The 25,083-nt window shown below is 31.0% G+C and overlaps 4 protein-coding genes across 4 annotated transcripts; 2 read left to right on the forward strand and 2 right to left on the reverse strand.

Annotated features, from left to right (window-relative positions):
• The first annotated feature begins 1,326 nt into the window (after positions 1 to 1,326).
• On the forward strand, positions 1,327 to 3,306 carry LOC108487205 (protein NODULATION SIGNALING PATHWAY 1). The gene has a single exon (XM_017791482.2). The coding sequence runs from the start codon at positions 1,524 to 1,526 to the stop codon at positions 3,159 to 3,161; it is 1,638 nt and encodes a 545-aa protein (XP_017646971.2). The 5' UTR covers positions 1,327 to 1,523; the 3' UTR covers positions 3,162 to 3,306.
• Positions 3,307 to 3,503: 197 nt separating this feature from the next.
• Positions 3,504 to 6,184, reverse strand: LOC108487206 (E3 ubiquitin-protein ligase SPL2). Its single transcript, XM_017791483.2, has 6 exons — positions 5,642 to 6,184; positions 5,444 to 5,545; positions 5,118 to 5,288; positions 4,859 to 4,980; positions 4,409 to 4,528; positions 3,504 to 4,227 (listed from the first exon to the last, which is right to left on the reverse strand). The coding sequence occupies exons 1-6, from the start codon at positions 5,996 to 5,998 to the stop codon at positions 3,939 to 3,941; spliced, it is 1,161 nt and encodes a 386-aa protein (XP_017646972.1). The 5' UTR covers positions 5,999 to 6,184; the 3' UTR covers positions 3,504 to 3,938.
• Positions 6,185 to 10,423: 4,239 nt separating this feature from the next.
• LOC108489246 (transcription initiation factor TFIID subunit 9) lies at positions 10,424 to 11,695 on the forward strand. The gene is made up of 3 exons (XM_017793643.2): positions 10,424 to 10,633; positions 10,763 to 11,036; positions 11,226 to 11,695. Exons 2-3 carry the CDS (start codon positions 10,779 to 10,781, stop codon positions 11,493 to 11,495), a joined length of 528 nt encoding a protein of 175 aa, XP_017649132.1. The 5' UTR covers positions 10,424 to 10,633; positions 10,763 to 10,778; the 3' UTR covers positions 11,496 to 11,695.
• Positions 11,696 to 11,940: 245 nt separating this feature from the next.
• LOC108489245 (probable GTP diphosphokinase RSH2, chloroplastic) lies at positions 11,941 to 16,030 on the reverse strand. The gene is made up of 6 exons (XM_017793642.2): positions 14,751 to 16,030; positions 14,480 to 14,665; positions 13,484 to 13,944; positions 12,982 to 13,140; positions 12,541 to 12,892; positions 11,941 to 12,434 (listed from the first exon to the last, which is right to left on the reverse strand). Exons 1-6 carry the CDS (start codon positions 15,465 to 15,467, stop codon positions 12,126 to 12,128), a joined length of 2,184 nt encoding a protein of 727 aa, XP_017649131.1. The 5' UTR covers positions 15,468 to 16,030; the 3' UTR covers positions 11,941 to 12,125.
• Positions 16,031 to 25,083: the final 9,053 nt, after the last annotated feature.

Below are 25,083 nucleotides of genomic sequence, written 5' to 3' on the forward strand. Positions count from 1 at the left end.
AATAGTTGAATCGAATTTTTATTTTTCATAAATTTATAATAATTTTTTATACTAAAACGGAGAAACCGATTTGTTTAATTAACCATTACTTAATTAGTGCAACCACTAAAAACCTTAGATTCCAATCAACCGATCCTCCGGTGCAAATGGAGGCTCTAGTGTGTTTAAATTTTCAAGTGGAGTGTAATTTAAAGTCACTTTTGGTTAGTGCCAATTCAAGTAAGAAGTAATTAAAGACAATATTTTTACTTCTTGGGATCTGGAATCAGATCGATAAGGTCAACGGGTGAATTCAAGTGATTTAAAATAAATAAATTATTTAAAACTTCTAAAAATAAAAATTATAAAAATAATTTATTTATTTTTAATTTAATTCAATCAGTTTATTCGGATTTAATGATGATCGAAAGAGTATCATACCCAATCAATCCAATCAAGATAATATTGTTGAGTACCCAAAATAACTAAAATTAAATTATTCAAAAAAATTCAGTCACCAAAGCATTTTTTAGGTTTAACTTTGCCTTCGTAATTACTTTAAAAATTAAATGTAAAATAACTTAAATTACTTTAATAGATGGAATATTTTGATGAAAGCTGCCGTTCCTTTTTTTAACAAATTTTAGCTTTAATCTCTTTATTTTTTAAAATTATATAATAATAGTTAAATTTCAATATCTATATTTCATTCAAACTTCAAATTAAATTTTTATACTTTAATTTTGATATAATTTGACACCTTAATTTTTAAAATGTCATTAGTTAATTTAAATATTTTATTTTAATTAAAATATTAATTACAATGTTATTTTTTACAAGAATACTAAGTGGATATCTTTCTAATTTAAAAATGTCATGTCAGCACATTTAATAAAAGAAATTTAACAGTGTTAATAAATAAATTTTAAATTTTAAATTAAAAATAAAGAAATTAAATTTTAAAAATAAAATATAGAGATTAAATTTTAAATGTAAAAATATAATAAATCTTAATAAATTATATAACCTTTAGGTTTTTATTTTATAATTTAATCAGAAAAAAATTATCAAACTTAATATAAAAAGTAAAAGCGGAATCAAATAATTTAATAATTTTAATAAAAGCAGAAACAGAGTTTGCCGTCTCTCAATCTGTCATTTCACTCGTTGATATCAACCAATGGTGACATTGATCCAAGAGAAAATGAAAAGCAAGACATAGACAAAGCTCCCAACATTTCTTACACCCTTAATTAAACAAATAAAAAACCTTAATTAATTACATTAAACCCAAACAAAGCATCGCATCTTCCAAATAAAACAGCACACCAGACACTTCAATATGCCCTTTACCGTCCACTTCCAAACCTGCATCACTGCCCCCACTAATTATTTTTATTATTTATGTTTTTAACGATGTCATGAATGAAAGACAAAAGTATAACCATCGTTTGTCTTTCATTTGGTCAATGATCATCAAACAAACTCCATATCTCTTCAACCCTTGTCTAAACTGAGTTTTTCTTCAAGCTAAGGATTCATATATGACACTTGAGGAATCAGCAGAACCAAATCCATCCCAAGATCATATCTTGGATTGGCTTGAGGATTCTGCATCATTACTTCCATCTTTCTTGGATGATCCGTACAGCCCAGGCGACATCAATGGCTGTCAATGGTGGGATCCCAATCATGATTTCGGTCAAGATCTTATTACCATAGGTGCTGCTGTAGCTTCTACTAATAGTCCTGCCATTGCAGCTGCTGTGAGTAATGTCGATGCCGGTCTCGTACAGTCCGATTCTGCCATTGTTAATCCTCCCGTGCCATTGAGTTCGTCCAAGCGAAGGAGACCCACTGATAGCATCGTTCCGAGGATGTCGAAGAAGAGCTCGAATGGTAAGAACGATGAAAACGAAGACGGTAAAGCGGGGGTTGAAGAGGTTATGGGGAATAAGAGGTCAGCTGGAAATAAGAAAAACAAGTCTTCAGGGAATAACGGTAATAACAAGGAAGGAAGATGGGCTGAACAGTTGTTGAACCCTTGTGCATCAGCGATAACCACCGGTAACCTCACTCGTGCTCAGCATCTATTGTATGTTCTCAACGAGCTTGCCTCATCGACCGGAGATGCCAACCACCGGCTTGCGGATCATGGCCTACGGGCCTTGACGCACCACTTATCGTCATCCTCTGCCTCGACTGCGCCTGTTACTTTCGCTTCCACTGAGCCGAAGTTCTTTCAACGATCTTTACTCAAGTTCTATGAGGTTAGTCCTTGGTTTGCATTCCCTAATACCATAGCCAACGCTTCCATACTCCAAATTCTTGCTCAAGAGCCTGATAAGACCCGAAATCTACATATCCTGGACATCGGTGTATCTCATGGTGTTCAATGGCCTACGCTCCTTGAGGCGCTGTCTCGCCGTTCCGGAGGTCCCCCACCTGTGGTTCGCATCACCGTTGTGGCGGCCACAGCTGAAAATAATCAAATCACGGACACCCCTTTTTCTATTGGTCCACCCGGCCACGATTTCTATTCCCGACTTCCCGGTTTCGCCAAGTCCATGAACATCAATTTGCAGATAAATAGACTCGAGAACCACCCAATACAACACCTGAATGCACAAACTATCAACAACTCACATGGAGAGACCTTGATAGTTTGCGCACAGTTCAGACTTCATCATCTTAACCACAATAGGCCTGATCAAAGAACCGAGTTCTTGAAAGTACTACGAAGTTTAGAACCAAAAGGGGTGATTCTAAGCGAGAACAACATGGATTGCAGCTGCAGCAGCTGCGGAGATTTCGCAACCGGATTCTCACGGAGAGTAGAGTACCTATGGAAGTTTTTGGACTCAACAAGCTCAGCATTTAAAGGACGAGAGAGCGAAGAAAGAAGAGTAATGGAAGGAGAAGCAGCAAAGGCATTAACAAACCAAGGAGAGATGAACGAAGGGAAAGAGAAATGGTACGAGAGGATGCAAGGCGTGGGGTTTAGGGCAGAAGTGTTTGGAGAGGACGCCATTGACGGGGCTCGAGCATTGCTGAGGAAGTATGACAGTAACTGGGAGATGATAGTTGAAGAAAAAGAGGGTTGTATTGGGTTGTGGTGGAAAGGGCAGCCTGTATCATTTTGTTCATTGTGGAAGCTAGATGTCAAGGTAGAGGAAAGTTAAAAAAAAAAAAAAACAGTTCCCGATATTGCTTTGTTTTGCTTTTGTTTTTGCTTTTTCATTTTTCATTTTTCTCCATAATCTCTATGTAAATTCTTAAAAAGTATAAAACTATGTGTGAAGGATGGCTTGCAGTCAGTTTTGACAATTGGTATAATCTTAATCAAATTCAACTTGTGTGCAAACTAAGAAGCAATTCACTATTTGAATTTCACAGCTCAATCACAAACATATGAAATGCTCCCTCAAGCAAAGCTAATGATACCAGTTAAAGAATTGAGGTAGCATTATATCATCATAAACTTCCATCAAAATAGTAAACCAATAACTAAACATATTGCCATATTTTTCATCCGAACCGTAAACCGATGACTAACATATCATCATATTGTTTTGTTGAAGAACTTAGCACCAATCTCAGAGCTCTAAAATCATTTATAGGAATACGGAATTTTACATTTTGCTTTAGTTCTTCCCTAGGCATATACATCATAGAACGAAACTAAAATTCAAACAGTGTTAGAAGTCTTACCCTGAAAAAAGGATTATAGATGAGAATCTCCTGTTTGACTTAATTCCATTCATATCACTATAACCCCGCTATGGAGCTAAGCCAACTCCAGCCCTTTCAATGTTATGGAAGCCAATTAGCAATGCTATAGTTAATTAGTATCATAGGGAATGGTATAAACTGTACCTAAAGCTTTTTCATGACATCCTGGTGTCAATATCTTGTTCAATGATTACAAAAATTCAATACAGTAACCATGTTCTTGCTAATTAAGATGCGTATATTCGCACTGAACTTCGGATCGCCATGCGGCAAACAGGGCACTTTGGCACCAATTCCCGTTCGACCGATACAGCACAATGTTGGCAACAAACCAGGTGTCCACATGGAATAAATGCAGATCGTCTTCTCCTCATCAAGCAAATCACACACAACTCTCCATCTGGAACATCACTTAACTCTTCATCCAAATCCATCTGCAAGGTGGAGTCATCAGTGGCAGCATTGGCTGCTTGCTGAAACCGTCTTAGCCTCCTTTCTTTCCATTTATTCCAGTTCCTGAAGGCAATTCATTAAAAGACATTATGTTTATCTTTAACAAAGTGAACAAGGCAAATGTGCATAATTGCTCTGTTTTTTTTTTGGACGGTCTGCATATTTTTATAGGAATAAACCAAATGAGCCTTTCAGCATTATGAGGAAGTAGGGAAAAAGGGATCATTAGACTAAAACAAAATACCTTACAAAAGCATAGCCAAGAATACCAATAGAAAGAGAACCAAGGACGACACCACTCCAGAACAGTATTTTTGTCTTGAAGGCAAGATCCAACAGCATCTGATCTTTTGTCATGTCAGTACTGCAGTTGCAAGCGCAAAGAGGTTTGTAAGACGACCAATTCAAGAAAGACAATCACATTTAAGGTTAATCTGGGCTATGGCCATTTTCTACTCCTTTTTCTTTTTATTCTTGCCAAGTAAATAACAAAATGCAACATGTAGGTTTAAGAAAAATAGGAAAGTAAATTACTAGCACTTAAAAGTATCAGGAAAGTCCTAATGGAAAAGCAATAATTTTGAGACTAAGCTACGCTCTCCTATTTCAGATTATGAGCATGCAAGCATGAAATTTCCAAGTCCTAAAAGTGAAAAATAAAAAGTTAAATGAACTTCGTCTCTAGACCACTTACAGGAAATAGGGAAGCTCCTTGCATGCCTTAACTTCAGGCACTCCATTACTAAAACCGCAAATGCCAACAGCACTGATTTCCTTTCCCACAGGAAGAATTTTCTCTTCATCAAGCAGACCAACCTTAAAAACAGGTAAAATTATTATTTCTCATACAGATGAGCTTAACAAATGATGCAACACTACAATCAATAAGCAAAGGAAATCTTCAAATTTTAGCTTCAAAGGTAGTGATAAAATTTCAAATTTTCTTAACTCACAGGGTATTCATGACCGAACAAAGCCTGAAGGAATGTATAAGGTGAAGCATTTATAGGATGCAATTGATGATAAACTGTAGTAAGAGGCAGGGGATGCTTGGAGCCATTCATGTTCACAATGACAAAATCAGATTGTGGCCATTGACCACCTTCAACCAAAATGAAAGGAACCTGCGGTACATTAAAATCGAAAACAGAACAAAATTCTAATGAACATAATAAACACTCCAAAAAGAAGTTCTAATTGAAAGCATAATATGACAAAAACAATTAAGCATTAAAGCAATCAATTCAGAATTAAGGGAAAATGGAAACTTTTAACTTACTGTTCTCATAGAAGTTGACTCTTTTTTATTCCAAGATCTCCCAATAATAGCACGTAAATCAGAAGTCCATCCAAACAATCCCCTCCATTCATGATAAATATACTTAATTTTGAAAAATAATAATAACAAAAAATTAGAACTTCAACAATTAGATTATATTAAAAAAAGAAAACAGTTCTTTATTGTTTAAGTCCTTACAGTTTGTGTTCTTTGGATGATAACAGCTTTATCACCGGACTCTTGAGAGACGAGAACGTTACTCTTAAGGCTCTTCAAGCTCCGTAAATCGGTAGCCGATCTAGCCTCGACGGCGCCGCGAATCACGACGATAGGCTCTTCGGGGGAATCCGACCTATCCTCTTCAAGGAGGGAACGGAGGTCGGCAACACGCAAGTACGGTGCACCACGAATTTTTCGTAGGGCAGTGGAGGTTGCCTTGAACCGGAAGATTGTGCGCAAGGCGGCATAGGCTAGGGCAGCACCTAAAACGGCGCCATCGAAAGAAAGCGCTAGTTGTGAGATTAAGGAGGCTACAGCTTGTTCATGTGAGGACATTTTGATAACTATTTACATCAGCGGCCACGTTATCGGCGTTAAAACGGAAGGCAACCGGCGACTGGAGAAGAGAGACTGATCGAGCGCACGAGAAATGACTGAGCGAAAGAGAAAGAGGTTTTTATTTTTTATTTTGGTTTATAATTAGATTACATAATTAGTTAATGTTAACCCATTATAAATATAAATAAGGAATAAACACGTTTTAATGCCATTCAATTTACATTTCTTTTTGCATGGATAATAATATTATCATCAGTTGAGTTAAGATTAGAGTTAGAGCTTTTCGAAAAATGGAATTAGGTAAAATAATAGGAACATTTAGAAAATAAGTTAGGCATTAGTTACAGTTTTTTATCTTAACTCAGACCCTACTTAGCTTAAATTTAATTTTTATTTTTATTTGTCTATTATTTTTATTGTTTTACTGTTATTTTCTACTGTTTTGCTGTTATTAACACTATTAGGTGTTTTTATCTTGTTATTATTATTTGAATTTTGTGTAACTCTTATTTTATGGTTAATTTTATTATTATTTTAGGGACATTTGTTTAAGTTGCACTTATCTTAGTGTTCGCTATTATAACTAATTTTTTAATTTATTTTAATTTATTAAAAATATTTATTTAATGTTTTTTAGTGTTGTTGGCGTATTATATTTTTTAAAATTTTAAATAAAAATTTTAAAAATATAATCTGAATGAGTTGAACTCGAACTCGATTTAAATCCAAATGATCATGAACAACTCTATTTTTTTATTTGTTAAAAGAACTCAAAAATAATACTACGTCTACTATAGTTAACATAAAATCATAAAATGAAAAAAAAAAAGACACATGATTGTTGTTTAATATATTTGTAAAATTTATCTAAAAATATCTTTGTGAAATTTAAAAAATACTATTGAAACAAAAAATTTATAATAATTATGTTAATACAGAAATATATATATTTATTATAATGATATCAAAATAAAACATCAGTTTCTATTTATTTATGTTATAAATACAATTTATCGACTTAAATGTTTAATTTTCTTTCAAATAATTAGTTAAAAGTGGTAAAATTAATAGAGAAATTTTATTATATACTCATTAAATACTAAGAGTAATAACTTATTTGAAGCAATAAAATATAAAACTTCATTTAAATTATTTACTAAAATTTAAGGGATTTTTTGTAAATTGAAAAATGTTGAAAAATTAAAATTAATTGTTTTATATATTTAATTTGCTTGCGGAGAATAGCAATCTGACCGGATTGATAGATTGTACAAGACAATGGCTGTGTACTGATTTATTATTGTCGAACGATTTATTTATTTTTGTACTCCTTTTATCTTAGTTTAATTGGCATAAATATTTTAGTAGAGGAGATGAGTTTGAGTACACTAAAATATATTATCTTACTATTTATAGGTTGATGAGGGACTATGAATAGTTCTAAACATTATGTCAAAAAGAATATATATAATCAACCGTTAAAATAAAATTTATAGAAAATAGAACTTATCCTTCTAAGAGAAGTAAATTTCACTAAAATACCCAAGCCAACATACACTCAAATTTAAAATAAAGAACAATCAAACCTATAAAAAAAAGATAAATAATAAATTTAGAGTAATTTGCATAAAATAAAGCCGCTCGTGTTAAAAGATGAACTGCATTATTAATTTACCTGTGAATTCAACTGATGGAAAAAGATTAAAAACAGGAACTAATATGAAGAAATCTTCGATCAACAACCTCCAATCTAAAATATCTAAACTACCATGGCAAAAAACATACCAAAGGCATCGACTATCAATTTCTAAACAATATCATCTACATGCAACGACCTAGGCCAAGAAAAGGCTTCAGGAGCTGCAAGGATTTCGGCCATGAAAGTATCCAAATTACTCTTCATAGAACCTGAGATACAATGAACAAAGTCACCTCTGTCGTTCCTCACAATCGCTGCCCAACCCATAGTGATGCTGTGAGCAAAAATAGCACCATCAATATTGCATTTAAGTTTATCCCATGGCGACGTACACCAATGATAATATATGGGTAAAGATCAACTTAGTCTATTAATCATAATCCTTGATTTACTTGTTTTTTATATTTAAAAATAGTTTATATATCAAAAAAGCCCTTGAAAAATGTAAAAAGAAAAAAAACCAATTAAATTTCTGTATTAAATTCGCACCCAGTTGAGTCTTTGACTTTAATTAAAATAATCAATTAAACTTCTCCATTAACAAATCCGTGTTTGACTACATTATCCGCTAAAATAAATTGATAAACCAATCAGATAGTGATATATGACAACTTCTAATTTAATCTAATATACAAGCATTTGTTCAAGATAATTATTTCATATTCAATTTAAGTGCCAATAGTGACTTTCTTCATCATCAAGGGATTGGTGATGATCAATTTGTTGTTGACTGATGATCTTGCTGCTCAGTTTGACCAAAATATGTGGGACGTATCTGGTCTGAGAGTCGGGACATTAAAGCATTCGAGCTTGAACTTACCCATGCTGCACTCAAACAATCAGAGGAATGTTGTTATAAAAGGTCACTACGCTTCTTCACAAGGTTGTATCTTTCTTTCCCTTTGATCTTGGTCAGTTAATACAGGGGCAAGAGTTAAGTAGCTGATTTAGTTGTTGATTTGCCTGCTCATGGATTTTTTCTTTACTAAAGAAGATAGTTTTTTTTTTTTTGTTGAACATGAAGCTTGTTTTCACAACTTCTTTTCTATTAAGGGTATTTTGACACCTTAATCATTTCAGGAATTCACAATGAAATCCATGGATTAAAGAAGAGTGTTGAGTCTATTGTTTTTGCTTGATATATTGCTAAGATGTTGAAAAAGTTAGAGGGAAGGATATTGAGTGTGAGTTATAATTATCGACTACAACTCCAATTACAACTTAAGGAAAAGTTGACAATATATTATAATTTGTTTTATTTGATTGGTATGTTTTGATTAAATATATTTGTACTCTTATTTGTTTATCTTTGAAGACTTTAAAGATTTTACTTGCAATAATTAAGTAAAACAATAATTCAATTCAATCTTTTGATGTAGTCGAAATTTTTCTAAATAAAAGATTTGATCTTAAAAGAGTTTGATGATTAGAAAACTATTACTGAAAATATACTTTTAAGTATCTATTTTAATGAAATGAGATATAGATATTGATTATAACTAAATATGAGAGATGTAACACTTTATTTATTTAATTAAGAATTGCTTTTGTGTGCATAAATGGTTAGGGGCAATGTTTTAAAGAGAGAATAATATAATATAAGAGTGAAATCACAACTTTATAAATGAGTTAGATTACTCTTTAAGCAGTATCCCATAAACATAAGCAAATTTCAACATTGCCCAAACAAATTGATTATATCTAATTTTTTAATTTTATAAATTATTTCACACCGTTGCAATTGAATGAATATCTTGCAAGTCAACATCAATGAACTTTTGGTACACTCTTTTCTTTCTTTCTGTTTTTTCTTTTAATTTATTGGTTCACTTGGTTTTTTTTTTTTTTGACATTTTCATAAAAATAGTTTTTAATGAAACACAATTTTCATAAAAACAAAATAACTAATTTAAATTAACTTAAATTATTTTTAATTTATAGAATAATATAATGTTATCGATATTATGAATCTATTATTAATATATAAGTATTCATTAAGTTACTTACCACTTTCAATGGTTTTTTTATTAAAAATCAATTAAATGGTTTTCAGAATTTGTTATAAAAAATAAACTATCAAAATTTTAAATTTCAATTAATTAAACTTTTTAATAAATTATCAAATATAGTTTTAAGGATTAATATATACTATAGTATTGACAATCAGTATCTCTTTTATGCTTAAGCCTTTTTAGATCTAATTAATATTTAAATTTGAAAATTATGAATTAATTTAATATTTTTTAAGTATATAACTAACACTGTTAAAATATATTGATGTAGCACTTGATGGCTAATAGCATGGTAACATATGACAATTTCATATTTTGAAACATGACAAACATTTTTTTATAAATTTTAAATATTTTTAAATTTTTATTATATATCAAAATGTTAAACTATCACGTGTTATCATGTTATTAGTTATTGATATCACGTCAACATATTTTAATAGTATTTATCAAGGACCTAAAAAATTTTAAATTAATTTATGATTTCTAAATTTAAATACCAAACACAAATAAAAAGAAGACAGGAGAAATCTTTTAAAATCTTTATATAATTGAGTGGTAAAAAATTGAATAAAATTTACATACATGATCTAATAAAATTTAAGGTAAATTTATTTTAAATTAAATAAGAGAATAACTCATTTTAACGGTTTCAAACTCACATGTCGGAAGGATTTAATTCGTAACTTTAATCAATTTGTAAGTTTATATAAATTTATTAAAATATCCTAAGAAAAAGTAATGATAAATTCTGCTAATTACTATTCATAAGACCCGACCCGAATAAGTCGTCGCCACCGCATCTTGTACCCAAACCCAGTCAGATTTCGAAGTTCTTTAAGGTTTTCGATTCTCTCTTCCTCTCTCTCTCCTCTCCGGGAACTACTGAAATCCCTGCCTATAATCAATCTCTTAGCAAAGGTAATTTCACATATCGTTTCTCCACTTAGGGTTTCTTTTTCTTTTTTTGAATTTCGAACTTTTTTTCGTTAATTTTATTTGTTCGAAAGCTGAGAAATTAAGATTTAACTTTCTGATATGGGATTAAAGGGCCAAGCTATAGACAATGGCAGAAGGCGAAGAGGATCTGCCGAGGGATGCTAAGATTGTCAAGTCACTGCTTAAATCAATGGGCGTGGAGGACTATGAACCTCGCGTTATCCATCAATTTCTCGAGCTTTGGTATCGCTATGTCGTGGATGTGTTGACGGATGCGCAGGTGTACTCTGAACATGCCGGCAAGCAAACCATCGATTGCGATGATGTCAAACTTGCTATTCAATCTAAAGTCAATTTCAGCTTCTCGCAACCCCCACCCAGAGAGGTAGATACTTTTGCTTAAAAATGTTACCTTTTTACTACTTACATTTAACCAAATTGTTTAAATTCTATGGCTTTTAGATCAATTTTGTGCTGAAATATCATAAATCTTGTGCTTTCTTGAATGAATGCAATATATGAGTTAAAGATTTTTGTGAAATTGATTATATTATATTATATTTGTTGGTGTTAGGTGCTTTTGGAATTGGCAAGAAATAGGAATAAAGTTCCATTGCCAAAGGCAATACCAGGGCCTGGGATTCCCCTTCCTCCTGAGCAGGATACATTGATAAGTACAAACTACCAACTGGCTATCCCTAAGAAGCAACCGGCACAGGCGATGGAAGAGATGGAAGAGGATGAAGAAAGTGTTGAACCTAATTCCTCGCAAGAGCATAAGACCGATGCACCGCACCCAACGTCTCAAAGAGTATCGTTCCCTCTCACTAAGCGCTCTAAGTGAGGTTTCTGCTTTTGTAAGATGTTTCAATAATCCATTTAGGTAGGGTAATATATATGCTTGAAGATTTTATCATATTCATGAGAATGAAGGGTTGATTTTTCTCATGATTGGATGTAATGAATCGTAGATTTTTCTCATGATTGGATGTAATGAATCGTTGTAATAGAATCAAGTTTCTGCTTCTCCTGTTAGTGTTAAAATGTTAAATGTTCACTCGTAGTTCAGTCAGTTAACTCTTTGGCAATTTGAACACTGTTTCCCAATATGCTTATAAATTGAATGGGACTTGGCATTAGGGCACTGTTTAGAAACTTGGAGAACTCCAAAACCAGACACAAAACATCCAATTCTTTTACATGCTGTTGCCTTTTGTCGGACTTTGGTTTTTATTAAAAGGTTTAATAACATCATCTGAGAACAAATTAAAATAGAAAGCCTGATCAAATAAGGTAACTACTAAGAAATCAAATAGTTTAATTCATTGTTGAATCCAGTTAGTCAATGTTTCTTAGTAACAGAACCTATAGCTTTGTCCTGTACAAATATTTTTTCATTTATATACAAGGAGAAACTGTTGCTTCTTTTTTGCCCCTTTTTGGGTTTAGCATAAAAGAAAGAATTGAAGAGGCGTCAACTTCTTGAAGCAACCATGTTACTAGCAGGAGGCCCAGTACTGGAAACAGAGAGACCTCGGTTATACATGCGCTGTATCTCTTCCCTGTACTCTGTCAAAGACTTGTCTGGAATGGCTGGTGTTAGCTCCACCACATCACCCATCTTCAGCCCGCATGTAGCATCGCTTACCGGCTCATGGTTCAGCCTTGGCCTCAATTCTTCCTTCACTGGAAAACCATACGGAGACCATCTCGAGTTACCCCGCCCAGCTCTTTCCAGCAAATCCATCATTGTTGAGTTTGCCGGAAACTCTTGCACCGACATCTGCAACATTCATAGACCCATAAATATTCAGACCAAATTTCCAATCCCAAAGCATGACTACAGGCTCAACCTGAAAAAGCAATGAAGTGCTGTTTAAGAAACATACCTTATCATTTTCAATCATGATAACATAGACAGGTCCATCCTGGCTGCAGTGAGGCTTATAAGAGAACGGGCAATCATCCGAATGAGTAGGGAAGGTGCAGGGTGGCTTGACAGAATCAGTGTAGCATATTGATGATTGGTCCTTGCTCATTGTTTCACAGTGCCAAGTCACAACCCATCGAGCCCACTCAACCATCTGAAGTACAAATGAAGAGTACTTACAGTCACCCTCCTTGTATCTCCAGTGAGCTGCAAAGCCAAACTCAGCTTGCAGATGCATCTCCTTTGTTCGAATTTGAACTTCAAGTGGAACTGTACCTTCACTCGTCACCACCGTGTGCAAGGACTGATACCTGCAGATTAGAATGAAGTCAGAAGGAAGTTCAGCATTTTTTAAGATTCCATCTAAGAACGATACCAAACATGTTATGCCATAACATACCCATTAAATTTAGGGCGACTTATATAGTCCTTCAGCTTTCCGGGCACTTCAGACCATAACTGGTGAACTACTCTCAAAGCCTCATAACAGTCTTCCTCATTTTCAACAATGACTCGTAGTCCATGAATATCATGGATTTCATCCATTGCCAACTTTTTCCTGCAAAAGACAATATAATATCTAGTGTCAACAATGGCCTACTCCTTCACACTTCGCTTAATCAACTGTAGCCAAATTCTAGGAAAAAAATCCTGAAAGCCATTCCTAGTCTTCTGAAAAAAAGATGACATTTTTAAACTAGGTGGACATGTAGACAACAGCATGTGTGCGCGTACACTTGTGCAAATGCTGTGTGAATGTCTCTCAATGTAAGTCATGAATAGGAGTCAAGGTGCATGTGAAAGAATCTCTCCATGTTCCTCTGCCTGCCATGGGTGCTTATGTGTGTATGAGATATATATATTTATATATATATAGAGAGAGAGAGAGAGAGATAACGTACTTCAACATCTTCGAATAGATGCTATATAAGCTTTTATGTCGTCCAGAGAGAACATGATAAGAAATATTTTTATCCTTGAGAGCTCTCTCGAGTTTCTCTATAGCAGAAGTGATCATTGCCTCATCAAAGGAGTCCACAAGCCTAGATGAGAGTTCACTGTGCTGCTCCGGATTGAGATGCTTGAAACATAGATTCTCCAATTGCTCCTTCCAACTAGAGATTCCTAACCGATTGGCCAAAGGTGTAAATATTTCCAAAGTCTCCTTAGCAAACCTCTGTTGCTTGGGCAGAGGCAAAGCATCTAGTGTTAACATGTTATGCAACCGATCTGCCAATTTAATAAGAACAGCCCGTGCATCTGCCATGGCAAGGAACATGGTGTGAAGGCGATCTGCTTCAACAGTTTTGCTTGCCGTATTATTTTCTCGTGCTAGCTTACTCAGATGGCTAAGTTTAGAGACCTACATGGATGGCATAATTATAACATATTTAGAATATTAAAATCTCACAACTTCATTCAAAGGAACATTGATTGCTATAATGCAATAAAGGAATTTAAAACCAACCAAGTGGCATGAATGAATATGCTAGCTCTGCCTATAATGCTATAAACCGGGAAAGCGAAGTTCAAACTAAAACTGCAAACTGATATATTAATTGAATTACCAAGATTATGAATAAAAACAACACATGCTGCAAAGAATATCAAACCACCTTGTATTTGGTCAGTATAACCTCATCCACAATCATTTATATGTAGCAACCATAATAAAGCTACAGCTATTTATAATCATATGCATGTTCGAGTCCTATAATATGATAAATTAACTAAATATGGCTTAGCAAGTAGTCTTTCATGCTTGCACCATTAGATTGCTAATTCAATATACCAAAATTTCCAAATTAATACAAGTCAATCCTAATAGTAAAAACGATTCGGGTTAGTAACAAAATCAACTATTAAAACAAGATACAAAAGAAATTAATGTCTCTTACCCCTTCAACTAGATCAGCAACCCCGGCACCGAATGTCCTAAAGATATAGTCATAGCTCAAGAATGCATCGTCAAGGGTGTCATGTAAAAGCCCTGCTGCAACCACCGTGGAGTTAGCACCAATGGATGCCAACAACACAGCTGTTTCTACACAATGCTGCAAATAAGGATCACCGCTCGCACGCATCTACAGACAAAGGACTTCATATTACACTTAAAACAATGATAGATAAGAAAGCTTAAAACTTAGCATTGATTTCTCTTTTTGTTACCTGTCCTCTATGGGCCTTCTCGGCTTCATAAAATGCTTTGACTACAATATCTTCGGAAAATATTTTGTGCCTCATTTGAGCACCTAAAAGCAATTCCTTAGCATATGGATCTGAATCCACTTCCTCCATGAAATTATCCTCCATAGTGAAGGGTAATTCATCAACACAACTACCAGTTTGCACCTCAGAACTCGGGGAATCATAATGAACACAAGATCCCAATGCACCCCTAATGAATCCATTGAACAATCGATTTGTCCCAACACGAAATGAGCCCTGAAAGTTCCCATCCCCACCTTTTTCGCGAAGAATTCTCATAGGAGGGCTGCTGCTACTACACGAAACAGGGCCTTGAAACACCGATACTGGGCTCTGGTTGGTTTTCAAAGAAGACCCCCCGAATTTACTCGATGAGTAACAAAATGAACTGCTTAGTTCCTTCAAATCGTCTCCCCTATGGGACCCTAAATCCTCTCCCCCACCGCTAGAGAAGCTCGATTTTACCGTAGGCGAGGAGAAGAGGCATGACAGGCCACCGACAATAGGTCTCTGGGAAGAAGCGGAAGCCGTTGTCGAGGAAGTTGATGAAGATCTCGAATTCAAATCGAGATCGTAAGAAGCGTGAGAATTCATGCTGATCTGGTGAGGCGTGGAACAGACGGTGCTTGGTGTGCTCCTCGGTGGACTAGCGTAAAGAGCTATTGTTGAAACCGCCATGGCTTACGAACAACCCCAAAGATTGATCCCAAAAAGAAATGGTTTTTATATTTTGATTTTATGTCAAAAACCCAGAATTTTCCTTCAAAGAAACAACAATTTTTTCTCACAATTTCTCCAACGATAAAATTAATTTTGATTTACCCCTAAACTCCCACCCCTTTTTTCCCCCTACAATTGAAAGCCAATGAATTTGTTAAAAGGAGACCCAATTGAGGAATCCAACGAAATTTCTACCCGTATATTTATACCACCATATGTATACACAAACAGAAATAGAAGAAAAAAAAAAACAAAGAATCAAAAGGAACTGTTTGATCTTGAGCTACACTATTTACAAATATATAGAGGGGGGGGGGGCAAATTTTCTACTAATAAATTGACAAATTAAAGAACACGAGGATTTTATTTTTTTTAGTTTTGGAAATGAGGAGTCAACAAAGACGCTCAATTTTTGGAAATGAAAGCTTGAAATTGAAAGACAGAGAGAGAGAGAGAGCTTTCCTTTCTTCTTATTTGATTTTTCTTTCTTTTTCTCTGGTAACTCTTTGCAATGGAGTTTTATGGGGAATGGCTTTGCGACCATGAATAGGAATTATTAAATTACGGATGTACCCTTGGTGATTAACGGAATTAACTGGATAGGACAATTTCCAACCGCTCTGGATAATCTGGATTTTTGGTTAATTTAACTGCTTTCATTTTGTTTTAAAGGATATTAATCGTAAATAAATCATGAGAGGTCTAATTTTTCCACCAATCCCTGCAATCTCTAAATATTTTAATTTTAGTCCTCTTTCAGATAAATTCATTTTATAAAATTGTTAATTCCCTTTTGTTAAGTGAATTAATTTTAAATCAAATCTTTAATTATTAGAACCTCACATATTCAAATAAATGAAAACTTTTTAATAATGTTGTCAGCTAGATTTTATTTTTAAATTAGTAAATAGACTAAAATTTTAAATTTAAAAACAAAGGAATTAAAATTTTAAAGTCCAAGAACATGGAGAATGGGGCAAAAGCAAAACAATCATGAAAAAAATTCACATAATTTTTATATGCTTTTAAAATATATTTTAATGTCAAATAACTATAACTGGCCAATTGTGAATATTTAATTATTAACTACTATTTTGTTAAAATAATTAATTATGTTTAAACTACATTAAGTCCAAGAATTTAGGAATTCAAAATTCCAAAATTATAGTGACCAATACCTGTTATGTATATTTAAAATTATAATTGTATTTTTAGTTAAAACTAAACATTAAAAAAGAGGAAAATGACAAAAAACAATAATTAAATTAAAAGTCGTTAAGCTAAGAATAGATTAAGAGAAAAGAAAACTAATCCTAGCTAGGGACAACTTACCCCATATCTAGGAAGGGATTGGTTTCAAATTTTAGGAATTTTATTTTGTTTTAAATAAAAATAAAGTTTTAAGAAATAATTATTAAATGGTTTGAGAATTTGAAAATTAAATTGTGAATTCATTTGAAATTTTAAATATTAGATAAAATCTGAACTAATAATAAAAGTAATTAATTTAAATTATTATGATTTATTTTTATTTAAAGGATAATATAATCTAGAAGGTAAAATAATGTTTGATTAAATTAAGTGAAAAGTAGTCCTTAATCTATTTTTTAAAATTAATAAAATTATTTAAAATTTTATTTCTAATGAATTGTCTTCTTCTAAAATTATCAAAGCCACCTAATCTTATAAAAATTGGTTTTCTAATCATTTATGTTGGTATAAAACTATAAATAAAAGTATTGAATGAGTTTTTAATTACAATTATTCAATTAGAAAATTATAAAAAACATTAAAAGTATAAATTAAAATTAGATATAATAATTTATTTGGTCCCTAATTGTAAAATTATTTTTAGTTTTGAATTTATATTTTTTTCCAATCACTTCAAAATAGAGGAAGAGTCAATGTTTTTAATTTTACTAACGTGACATACACATAGACTTTTACGTGGATAACACACAAACATTTTATTAATTTATTAAAATTTTAAATATTTTAAAAATCATAAATTATTTGAAAAGTATAAAATATTCTATAATATTTTTAAAATTTAAAATTAATTAAGTACTAACATGTCATTCACATGTATGTTATGTAGGTTAACTTTTCTATCTATTTTTAATAATTTAATAAAAATATAAATTTAAGAATTAAAAGAGACAAAATATAAAATGAAAAGCTAAAATAATTTCTTTTATAAAAAAAAACACATGTTTATAAAAATATATATTATTATATAAAAATAAAAAAAATTGTTTTCTAATTTGCACTCACTAACAATTCCATTTGATGTTAAACCATAAATTTTAAGAGAGAAATTTATTCTTATCTCTTTGATTTGTTTTAGTGTTGGAATAGCAATGGCATTGGAACTCCAAATCTTATTGCTTTACAATAAAGCAAAGGAAATCAAAGATTGTACGACTTTAATATCACTAATACATACATACCTACATCATTTCTTTCTTCTTCTTCTTCTTTTTTATTTTTATTTTTATTTTATTTTTATTTTTGTTTATTCGTGTTGTTGCTTTTGGTGCACAACTTGTAATCAATGTGGTCCTTTTACGGATTTTTATTTTATTTTATTTTTATGGAATTTTTTGTGGTGCATGATTGAATCAATTTTAAAATCTGGATTCTAATTTCATTTATTTTATAATTTATTTATCATATCTCATTCTTTTAATAATATAGATTTTCGTATTGAATAATAAAATATTTTTTCTTAAATTTAATTTTATTAAATTGAGTTACAATCAAATCTAAATTTTATATTAAATCTGATAATAAAATTCAAAACCATTTTTATCTTTTTAACACTAAAAAAATTTACTCTTTAAAAGATAAAGCATTTATAGTGAATAATTAAAATTTTACATATTTATTTAGTTTATTTTAATCTAAAATATTTTTTCATATTAAAAGCTAAAAAATAAACTTTTTTTGGAACTTTCTAGTCTTAAACTTTAGACAGCTACATTCTCAAATAACTCTACAGGGCAGGCCTAATTGGCAGAGTTTTGAGTATTAAAGTTCAAGATATGTAATTAAATGTGTCTTTAAATCTGGTTATTTTAATGTTCTTATGTCTTAGTTAATTAATTAATTTTAAATTAAGTTATTTTAATTTATGTTGTAATAATTTAATTTTACACTTCAAATCGTGGTGAATTCCTCTCAAATTTCACTTTTTTCTCGTGCAATTTTTCCTTTTATCCATCTCTAATTACAATTTTTTTTTTATTTCTTTAATAATAATCAATGATTAAGAAAGGGCAGAAGGGGAAATCTAACTTAGATAATCGTGATAAATCTTTCAACCTTCGAAGAAGCTCGAGAATACACTCAAGTCCACGATAATGACTTCTTCCCTCTTTCTTTCCCTTCTCCCATTATGCGTTGTTTTTTTGTGCCAAAAACATAGGTTCCAAGCTGTTCGGTGGAGGCACGTGGCTTGTCACCAGCACCCGCCGTGGCCATATGGTCAGCGTGTCGGGCCGCCACGTGTTAATTATGCAGACGACGGATTCGGTTGGATCTGGAATTCAGACGGGAAACGGTCACCGTCGTGACATCCTACCACTAGATGGTATCTTGTGTGTCGACTCAGCTCTTTCAATTTAGTGGCTTCCTTACAATGGTGTGGATCCTGTTTGAGCGGTGCGAAAAATAGGAGGAATCATGGACCGCTAATTTGTTGGTGGTGTTGTACTCATCTGTGATTGTTGAATATTCTAGTTTTATTCAAAGTCAATCTGGCAAAGATACTCAACCTACTACCAGTATGTTCAAGTTAAATCAACTTTTTCATCTATAAGCAAAGGTTTCACTTATAGTTTTCTTAAGTTAAAAATATTTTTCAAATTAAATTTTTAAGCCAGTAAAAAAATAACTTGGTTCTAATTCACCATTAACTCAATTTAGCAAAGTACATTTAAGTGCATTTTTCTCTGACATAAAGACTTTAAAAGTTATGATAAAAGTATATATTGTGACAAAGAAAACATTGGTTTCATCTTTTTAAGTTATTTTCGTTATTTTGGTAATTATTATACTCCATAACAATTTTCGCATTCTCATTGAACCCACAAATTATTGTATAGATCGAGATCATTAAAATTTTCTTTTAGAGTTAAATCATTACCATTTTCACGAGTTATTTTATTGTAATTCTTGCCTTCATTACTATTTCCACCTTCACCGCAAATGTAATTATAAATATAATTATCATTAGAATTGTCACTACCACTTAAAATGGAACTATCAATACAGATTTGAGAACGAAGATAAGAGTCAATACAACTATTAATGTGAATATTCCAACCATAGTTACTATCATTATCATACAAGTTAAAATGATAGTGGGGCTCATCAATTTTCGATCCATTATTCATATGACTAGAATTATGATAACTATAAAAAAAACTTTCTAGTTTGCTCCAAAAAGAATAATCATTGTTAAGCTCAAAAATTTGATTTTCACTATCAAATATATGGAACAATGGTCCTGATTACTATCCTTAAATAAAAATGTGTCATCAGAATTGAAATTCCGAATGCCTTTTGTAATAGGCTAATTTTGGCCTGGGCCCCAAAAAAATAATAACCGAATCCAAAAGATACAATTGGTCGAAAACAAGTCAAAAAGGATCAAATTGAAAGACAACCATTAAATTGTGGTCAAATAAAAAAGATGGAGAAAGCCAAGGAATTATCAAAATTTGTTGACTTGGTAAAAGACTAAAACTAGGAAGATTTGATTTTTATTTTTTATTTTATTTTATTATTAAATTAGTTAGGCTATTTTTAGTAAACCCCGTGTATATAAATAGGTGTATTTTGTTCTTTGAAGGGAGAGACTTGGATGAATTACTTTTGTATTTCTACTTCAATTTGAAATTGAATTATTCTCTCTTTTCTTGTTTCTATTTGAATTGAATTATTTTCTTTTCTCTTTCAATTACGTGAGAATTTTGTCAATTTCATTTAAATTTCTTTGTTTTTTCTAAATTCGTCCAATTGCTTTTAGCCCTTCCCTTTTTTTTATTGTTTTGCAATTAAGCTTTTTTTTTGCCCTAAAATTTGTTTTGACTGCATTTTGGTCATCCTTGAAGCTGTGCGTTTTGGAGGGTGGAGATTATTTACCTTTTGGTCCCTCCTTGTTATTTGCATGTTCAAATTGGTCTATTTCCTTTTATTTATTTTCGATTTGCCCCAAAATTTTGCTTTAATGTTCGATTTAATCTTTTTTTTATTTTTGTTATTTTATTATCAAATTAACTATTTTAATATATTATTTCTATTATTATTATGTTTCTATTTATATTTATTTTGTTATTCTAATACTATTATTATTTATCTAATTTTATTTATCTATTTATATTTCTACTATTATTATATTTCTATTTATTATATTTTTATTTCTATTTATATACTAATATTATTTTCATTATTATTTTTCTCATATATGTTTTTTACTTTTGTTATTAACATTCTATTTATTTATTTATTTATTTATTTATTTTACATTTTTGTTATTATCTATTTTAACTTTTATATAATGCTCAATTCAAATTTTTATACATTATTTATTTTAATATTTTCATATATTATGTATTTCAAACTTTTTTCACATTATATATTTTGAATTGTTTATATATTATTTTTAAAGAGTTTTATATATTATTTTATCTTGAATGGATACTAATTTTTTAAAATTATTTTATACACTTTAGATCACTTTTATAATATCCATTTTAAATTTTTTTTATGTATCATTTGCTTAGAATTGTTTTATATTTTATTTTAGATTTTCTTACTTTGTCTTTATTTGTTATTTGTGATTCATTATTATAAGATTTTGTTTATGAATTATTACTTTGCGTTGTACATTATTATTCCATCGCATTTTATTCGTTTAAAAGGTCATGTTTTAATATCGTTTAAGTTTTAAAATCATTTTATTCAAAAGTTTTCAAAATAAGGCACTACTCGGTATTTGGCATCTTCAAGAAGATTGTGCCCTAACTTACTGGATCCCGATTTTCCTCATTGAATCTAAGTAACCGAGTACCCCTTTTTCAATCAAAACGCATAAGTTTCAAATAAAAGCTTATTCTCAGGAATTTGAGGTGTTGTGTCCTAACTCACTGGATATGACATTTTGTATCTCGAGATAAGGATTTCTAAAAAAATAAAGCCAATGTTCTATGTTTGGAAATTCGAGAAATCGTGCCCAATCGTGCTGGGTTTCGATTTACCGTTTGACTAGATAGCCAAATATCCTTTTGAAATTTCAAATGCATGAGTTTTGGAAATTATGAGATAATCTTGTACCTGGGGTTCGAAATGTTGTGTCCTACCGTGCTGGATATGATATTTTATTCCTTCTGAACAAGAGAATCTCAATATCCAATTCAAGTTATCCAAACACTTTTAAAGGAATTGTATTTTAAAATCTTTTCAAGTTTTCAACATTAGGGCGTTAATTGATCAATACGGTACTAATTTTGGGCGTTGCGAGGGTGCTAATCCTTCCTCGCGCGTAACTGACTCCCGAATCCATTTTCTAGCTTTTTATAGACCAAAAACGTTATTTTAATAAACCAAAATGCTTTATTAAAATGATCGATCACAGGGTGACCCGATCACACCTAAACAAAAAGGATTGGTGGCGACTCCATTTTCGCTCTAAAGTCGACCCCCTTTTTTCAAAATAAAAATGGCTTCGACACCTTTGACGTTAACTAAATGATCAACCTTACTATAATAACTAGAGCTATCACTATAATCATGAATGTTTTTACTAATCTCTTCTGATAATATATATTTTTCCACACATTTTGACTTGTTAGTTAACTAACTAAATTACATTGTATTTATTATAAATTATTTGTACTAATTTTAACTAAAATACATAATATTTTTATTAATTATTTATACTTGTGCAATGACCACTCAATGATGGCAATGAGTATATGTTTAATATTAAAAGAGAGAATAATCCAACAAATATTAATTATTAGTAATTGTATTGTCAAATACTTGCTCGAGTAACATATCATATTAATTACATTAATATTTTTTAATAATTAATATTCTTTTAAAAATTAAAACTATATAATCATATAATTACAATTAATAGGAATATAATGATATAATTACACTTAATCAACCAATTGAAATTCTTTATAATTATAAAAGGTGTAATTACTAGCCTAGTAATCATACTTTTATCTAATTTACCTTGGGCTAAAAGATTGAAAACATTATTTTAAATGAATCCACCTTATTTCAAAGTTCAAACTCATATAAATGTATGAATTATTTTGTTTTAATTTTCAAGTTTCTATTATAGAAAATAAACATCAAACATATATTTATTTAGGGACTGTATTTTAATTTAGCAAAAAGTAGTTTTGTGGGGAAAATAAAAATATTTTCAAAGACTAAATAAAGACTTCTTTTCTTATTTTATAATATCATATTTAAAATAATTTTATCTTTTAAAACAATTTTTACAATAATGCTAAATCATCTTAAACCAAAATTTTCAAGAGTAACTTTCAAAAGTAATGCTAAATTTACTTCTCTATATGTTAATTTTAGTCGTTGATTTAAAATTTTATTTATATTTAAATAAAAATGATGCTATATGTATAGTTTTATAAATTATATATTTGTAATTTTTCTAAGAATAATTGTAAACTTTTAAAATTATTAATAAAAAATTTAAATTTTTTGACAAAATATTTATATCTTTTTATATTTTTTCAAAATTAGTAAAGATGTTTTTGTATCGATTTACTTTATGCTAAGTCGGAGTTTTGGTGTCATTAAGTTTATTTACCCGAACCAATCGATAATTGTTTAAGAAAAATAAAGTGCATAAGTGGTAACCAAAATGGTAGCAAAAGTGGGCATTTCTTATAGCACTATGTTAAACAACAAAAAAAAAATAGGGGACAATAAATTGTTTACTCAGTTCAGTTTCTTTACGTTTGTGAAGCTTAACTCAATGAGAAGAATTTACTATCTTTGAACTCAATACAACAAGTGACCTTAGTTCCATCACTCCCCAGTATAGTAACCTCAATTTTGTATCCAAAAATTAAATATTTCACCTCAAAGTTCTCCTGTTGAGAACTTAGATTGTAAAACCAAGAAACAAACAATTTTACTCTCTCAATTGCACTATTACAAAAATGTTCCTCATTGAACAAATAAGTGTCATAAACTTATACATGTCTTTCAATATATAGAAATTTTTCAAATTTGCTAACATACTAGAGATCAATTACAATTCAAATACCTATTAAACAACAACTAAAATAGCTAAACACAATATGCTAATAAAGACCAATATAAAGTGAACTATTGAGAGATATGTCTTCAATGCTTCCAATGCAGTCTCCACAAAGCAAGAGATTTGATATGTATGACCCAATCTAATCATCAAAGATTTGTTGTTCTACAAGATGGATCTTCAACTCAACTAATTTGGTTCAAAAGATTTCCAACTTCAAATGAGGCAAGTTATGTTGCCTATCGAAGTGGCCACTTTCATTGGCACTTTGACAACCACTTAAAAAAACTTGCCCTAACAATAAAACATCTAGCAAGGTTGAACAAGTCTTTCATATTTAGAACACGAATCGATCTTCACAAAGTAACCTTTGATCTATCTAAATCTCATCAAATCAATTTATCCGTAATATAAGGGCACAAAAGATCATAAAGTTAACTCAATCTTCTTGGATTGCATGTCTCACTATACTAGGTAAGTATATCACATAAGAATCCTCCACAAGTATTTTTGCTTGATTCAATCTCTTCTACAATGATGAACACGAGGTTGGATGCACAAAAACCTCAAAAAATGCAAGCAAATAATCAAAATATTTCGGTCAAACATGCCAACAAATAAAGATAAATTATGTGTCTGGTGCAGTGATAGTGGAAGTGGCCACTTCCATTGGCGTTTTGCGAGCCGTATCAAAAACTTGTCTCAATAATCTCCTCATTGGCATTTTTGACCAAAAAGCATGCAACCAATTCTTCAAGCAATGAATGTAATACTAGCATCATCAAAATCAAATTCCAACTCTCCCTTAAAACTTTGTTTATTCTTTTCCCTTTTTTAAGACAAAAATCTAAAAGAACTTTTAGCAAATGTAACTGAAGAAATTTCTCCATAAGCTAAAATTTTGTCAACCACACAAAGTGATAACATGTATGTGACATCATGAATAAAGAAAACAAATAATAACAATAAGAATGAAAAATAAAAACTCCCTCTTAGTCATACCATCAACACACTCCCCTCAATAAAATGTTTCAGCAAGGGGTACAATCGATTCTAACTCATCAACAATTCCATATATAGGAGATGCAAGTAGTGGAACAACAAAACTCTTTACCACGAGATCTAGAAAGAAATATATTCATCTTGATTTTTCAAAAGTTGTTACATTAGTTATCGCTTCAGGTTTTACTAGTACATCAATCAACTATTGATCTTTTTTCACTTATATTTATTTTTGATTGAATATTGGTTGAGTTGCAACTTGCT

This window comes from Gossypium arboreum, chromosome 10, assembly GCF_025698485.1.
Source record: "Gossypium arboreum isolate Shixiya-1 chromosome 10, ASM2569848v2, whole genome shotgun sequence".
In the NCBI taxonomy this organism is placed as follows: Eukaryota; Viridiplantae; Streptophyta; class Magnoliopsida; order Malvales; family Malvaceae; genus Gossypium; species Gossypium arboreum.

Coding starts and splice junctions, on each gene's coding strand:
- LOC108487205 (XM_017791482.2), top strand. CDS start 1,524: ATGACACTTGAGGAATCAGCAGAACCAAATCCATCCCAAGATCATATC.
- LOC108487206 (XM_017791483.2), bottom strand. CDS start 5,998: ATGTCCTCACATGAACAAGCTGTAGCCTCCTTAATCTCACAACTAGCG. Junction 5,289..5,443: donor AGTCAACTTCTATGAGAACA/GTAAGTTAAAAG, acceptor AATGTACCGCAG/GTTCCTTTCATTTTGGTTGA. Junction 4,981..5,117: donor TGTTCGGTCATGAATACCCT/GTGAGTTAAGAA, acceptor CCTGTTTTTAAG/GTTGGTCTGCTTGATGAAGA.
- LOC108489246 (XM_017793643.2), top strand. CDS start 10,779: ATGGCAGAAGGCGAAGAGGATCTGCCGAGGGATGCTAAGATTGTCAAG. Junction 11,037..11,225: donor CGCAACCCCCACCCAGAGAG/GTAGATACTTTT, acceptor TGTTGGTGTTAG/GTGCTTTTGGAATTGGCAAG.
- LOC108489245 (XM_017793642.2), bottom strand. CDS start 15,467: ATGGCGGTTTCAACAATAGCTCTTTACGCTAGTCCACCGAGGAGCACA. Junction 13,141..13,483: donor ATCTATTCGAAGATGTTGAA/GTACGTTATCTC, acceptor TGTCTTTTGCAG/GAAAAAGTTGGCAATGGATG. Junction 12,435..12,540: donor TCATGATTGAAAATGATAAG/GTATGTTTCTTA, acceptor TGAATGTTGCAG/ATGTCGGTGCAAGAGTTTCC.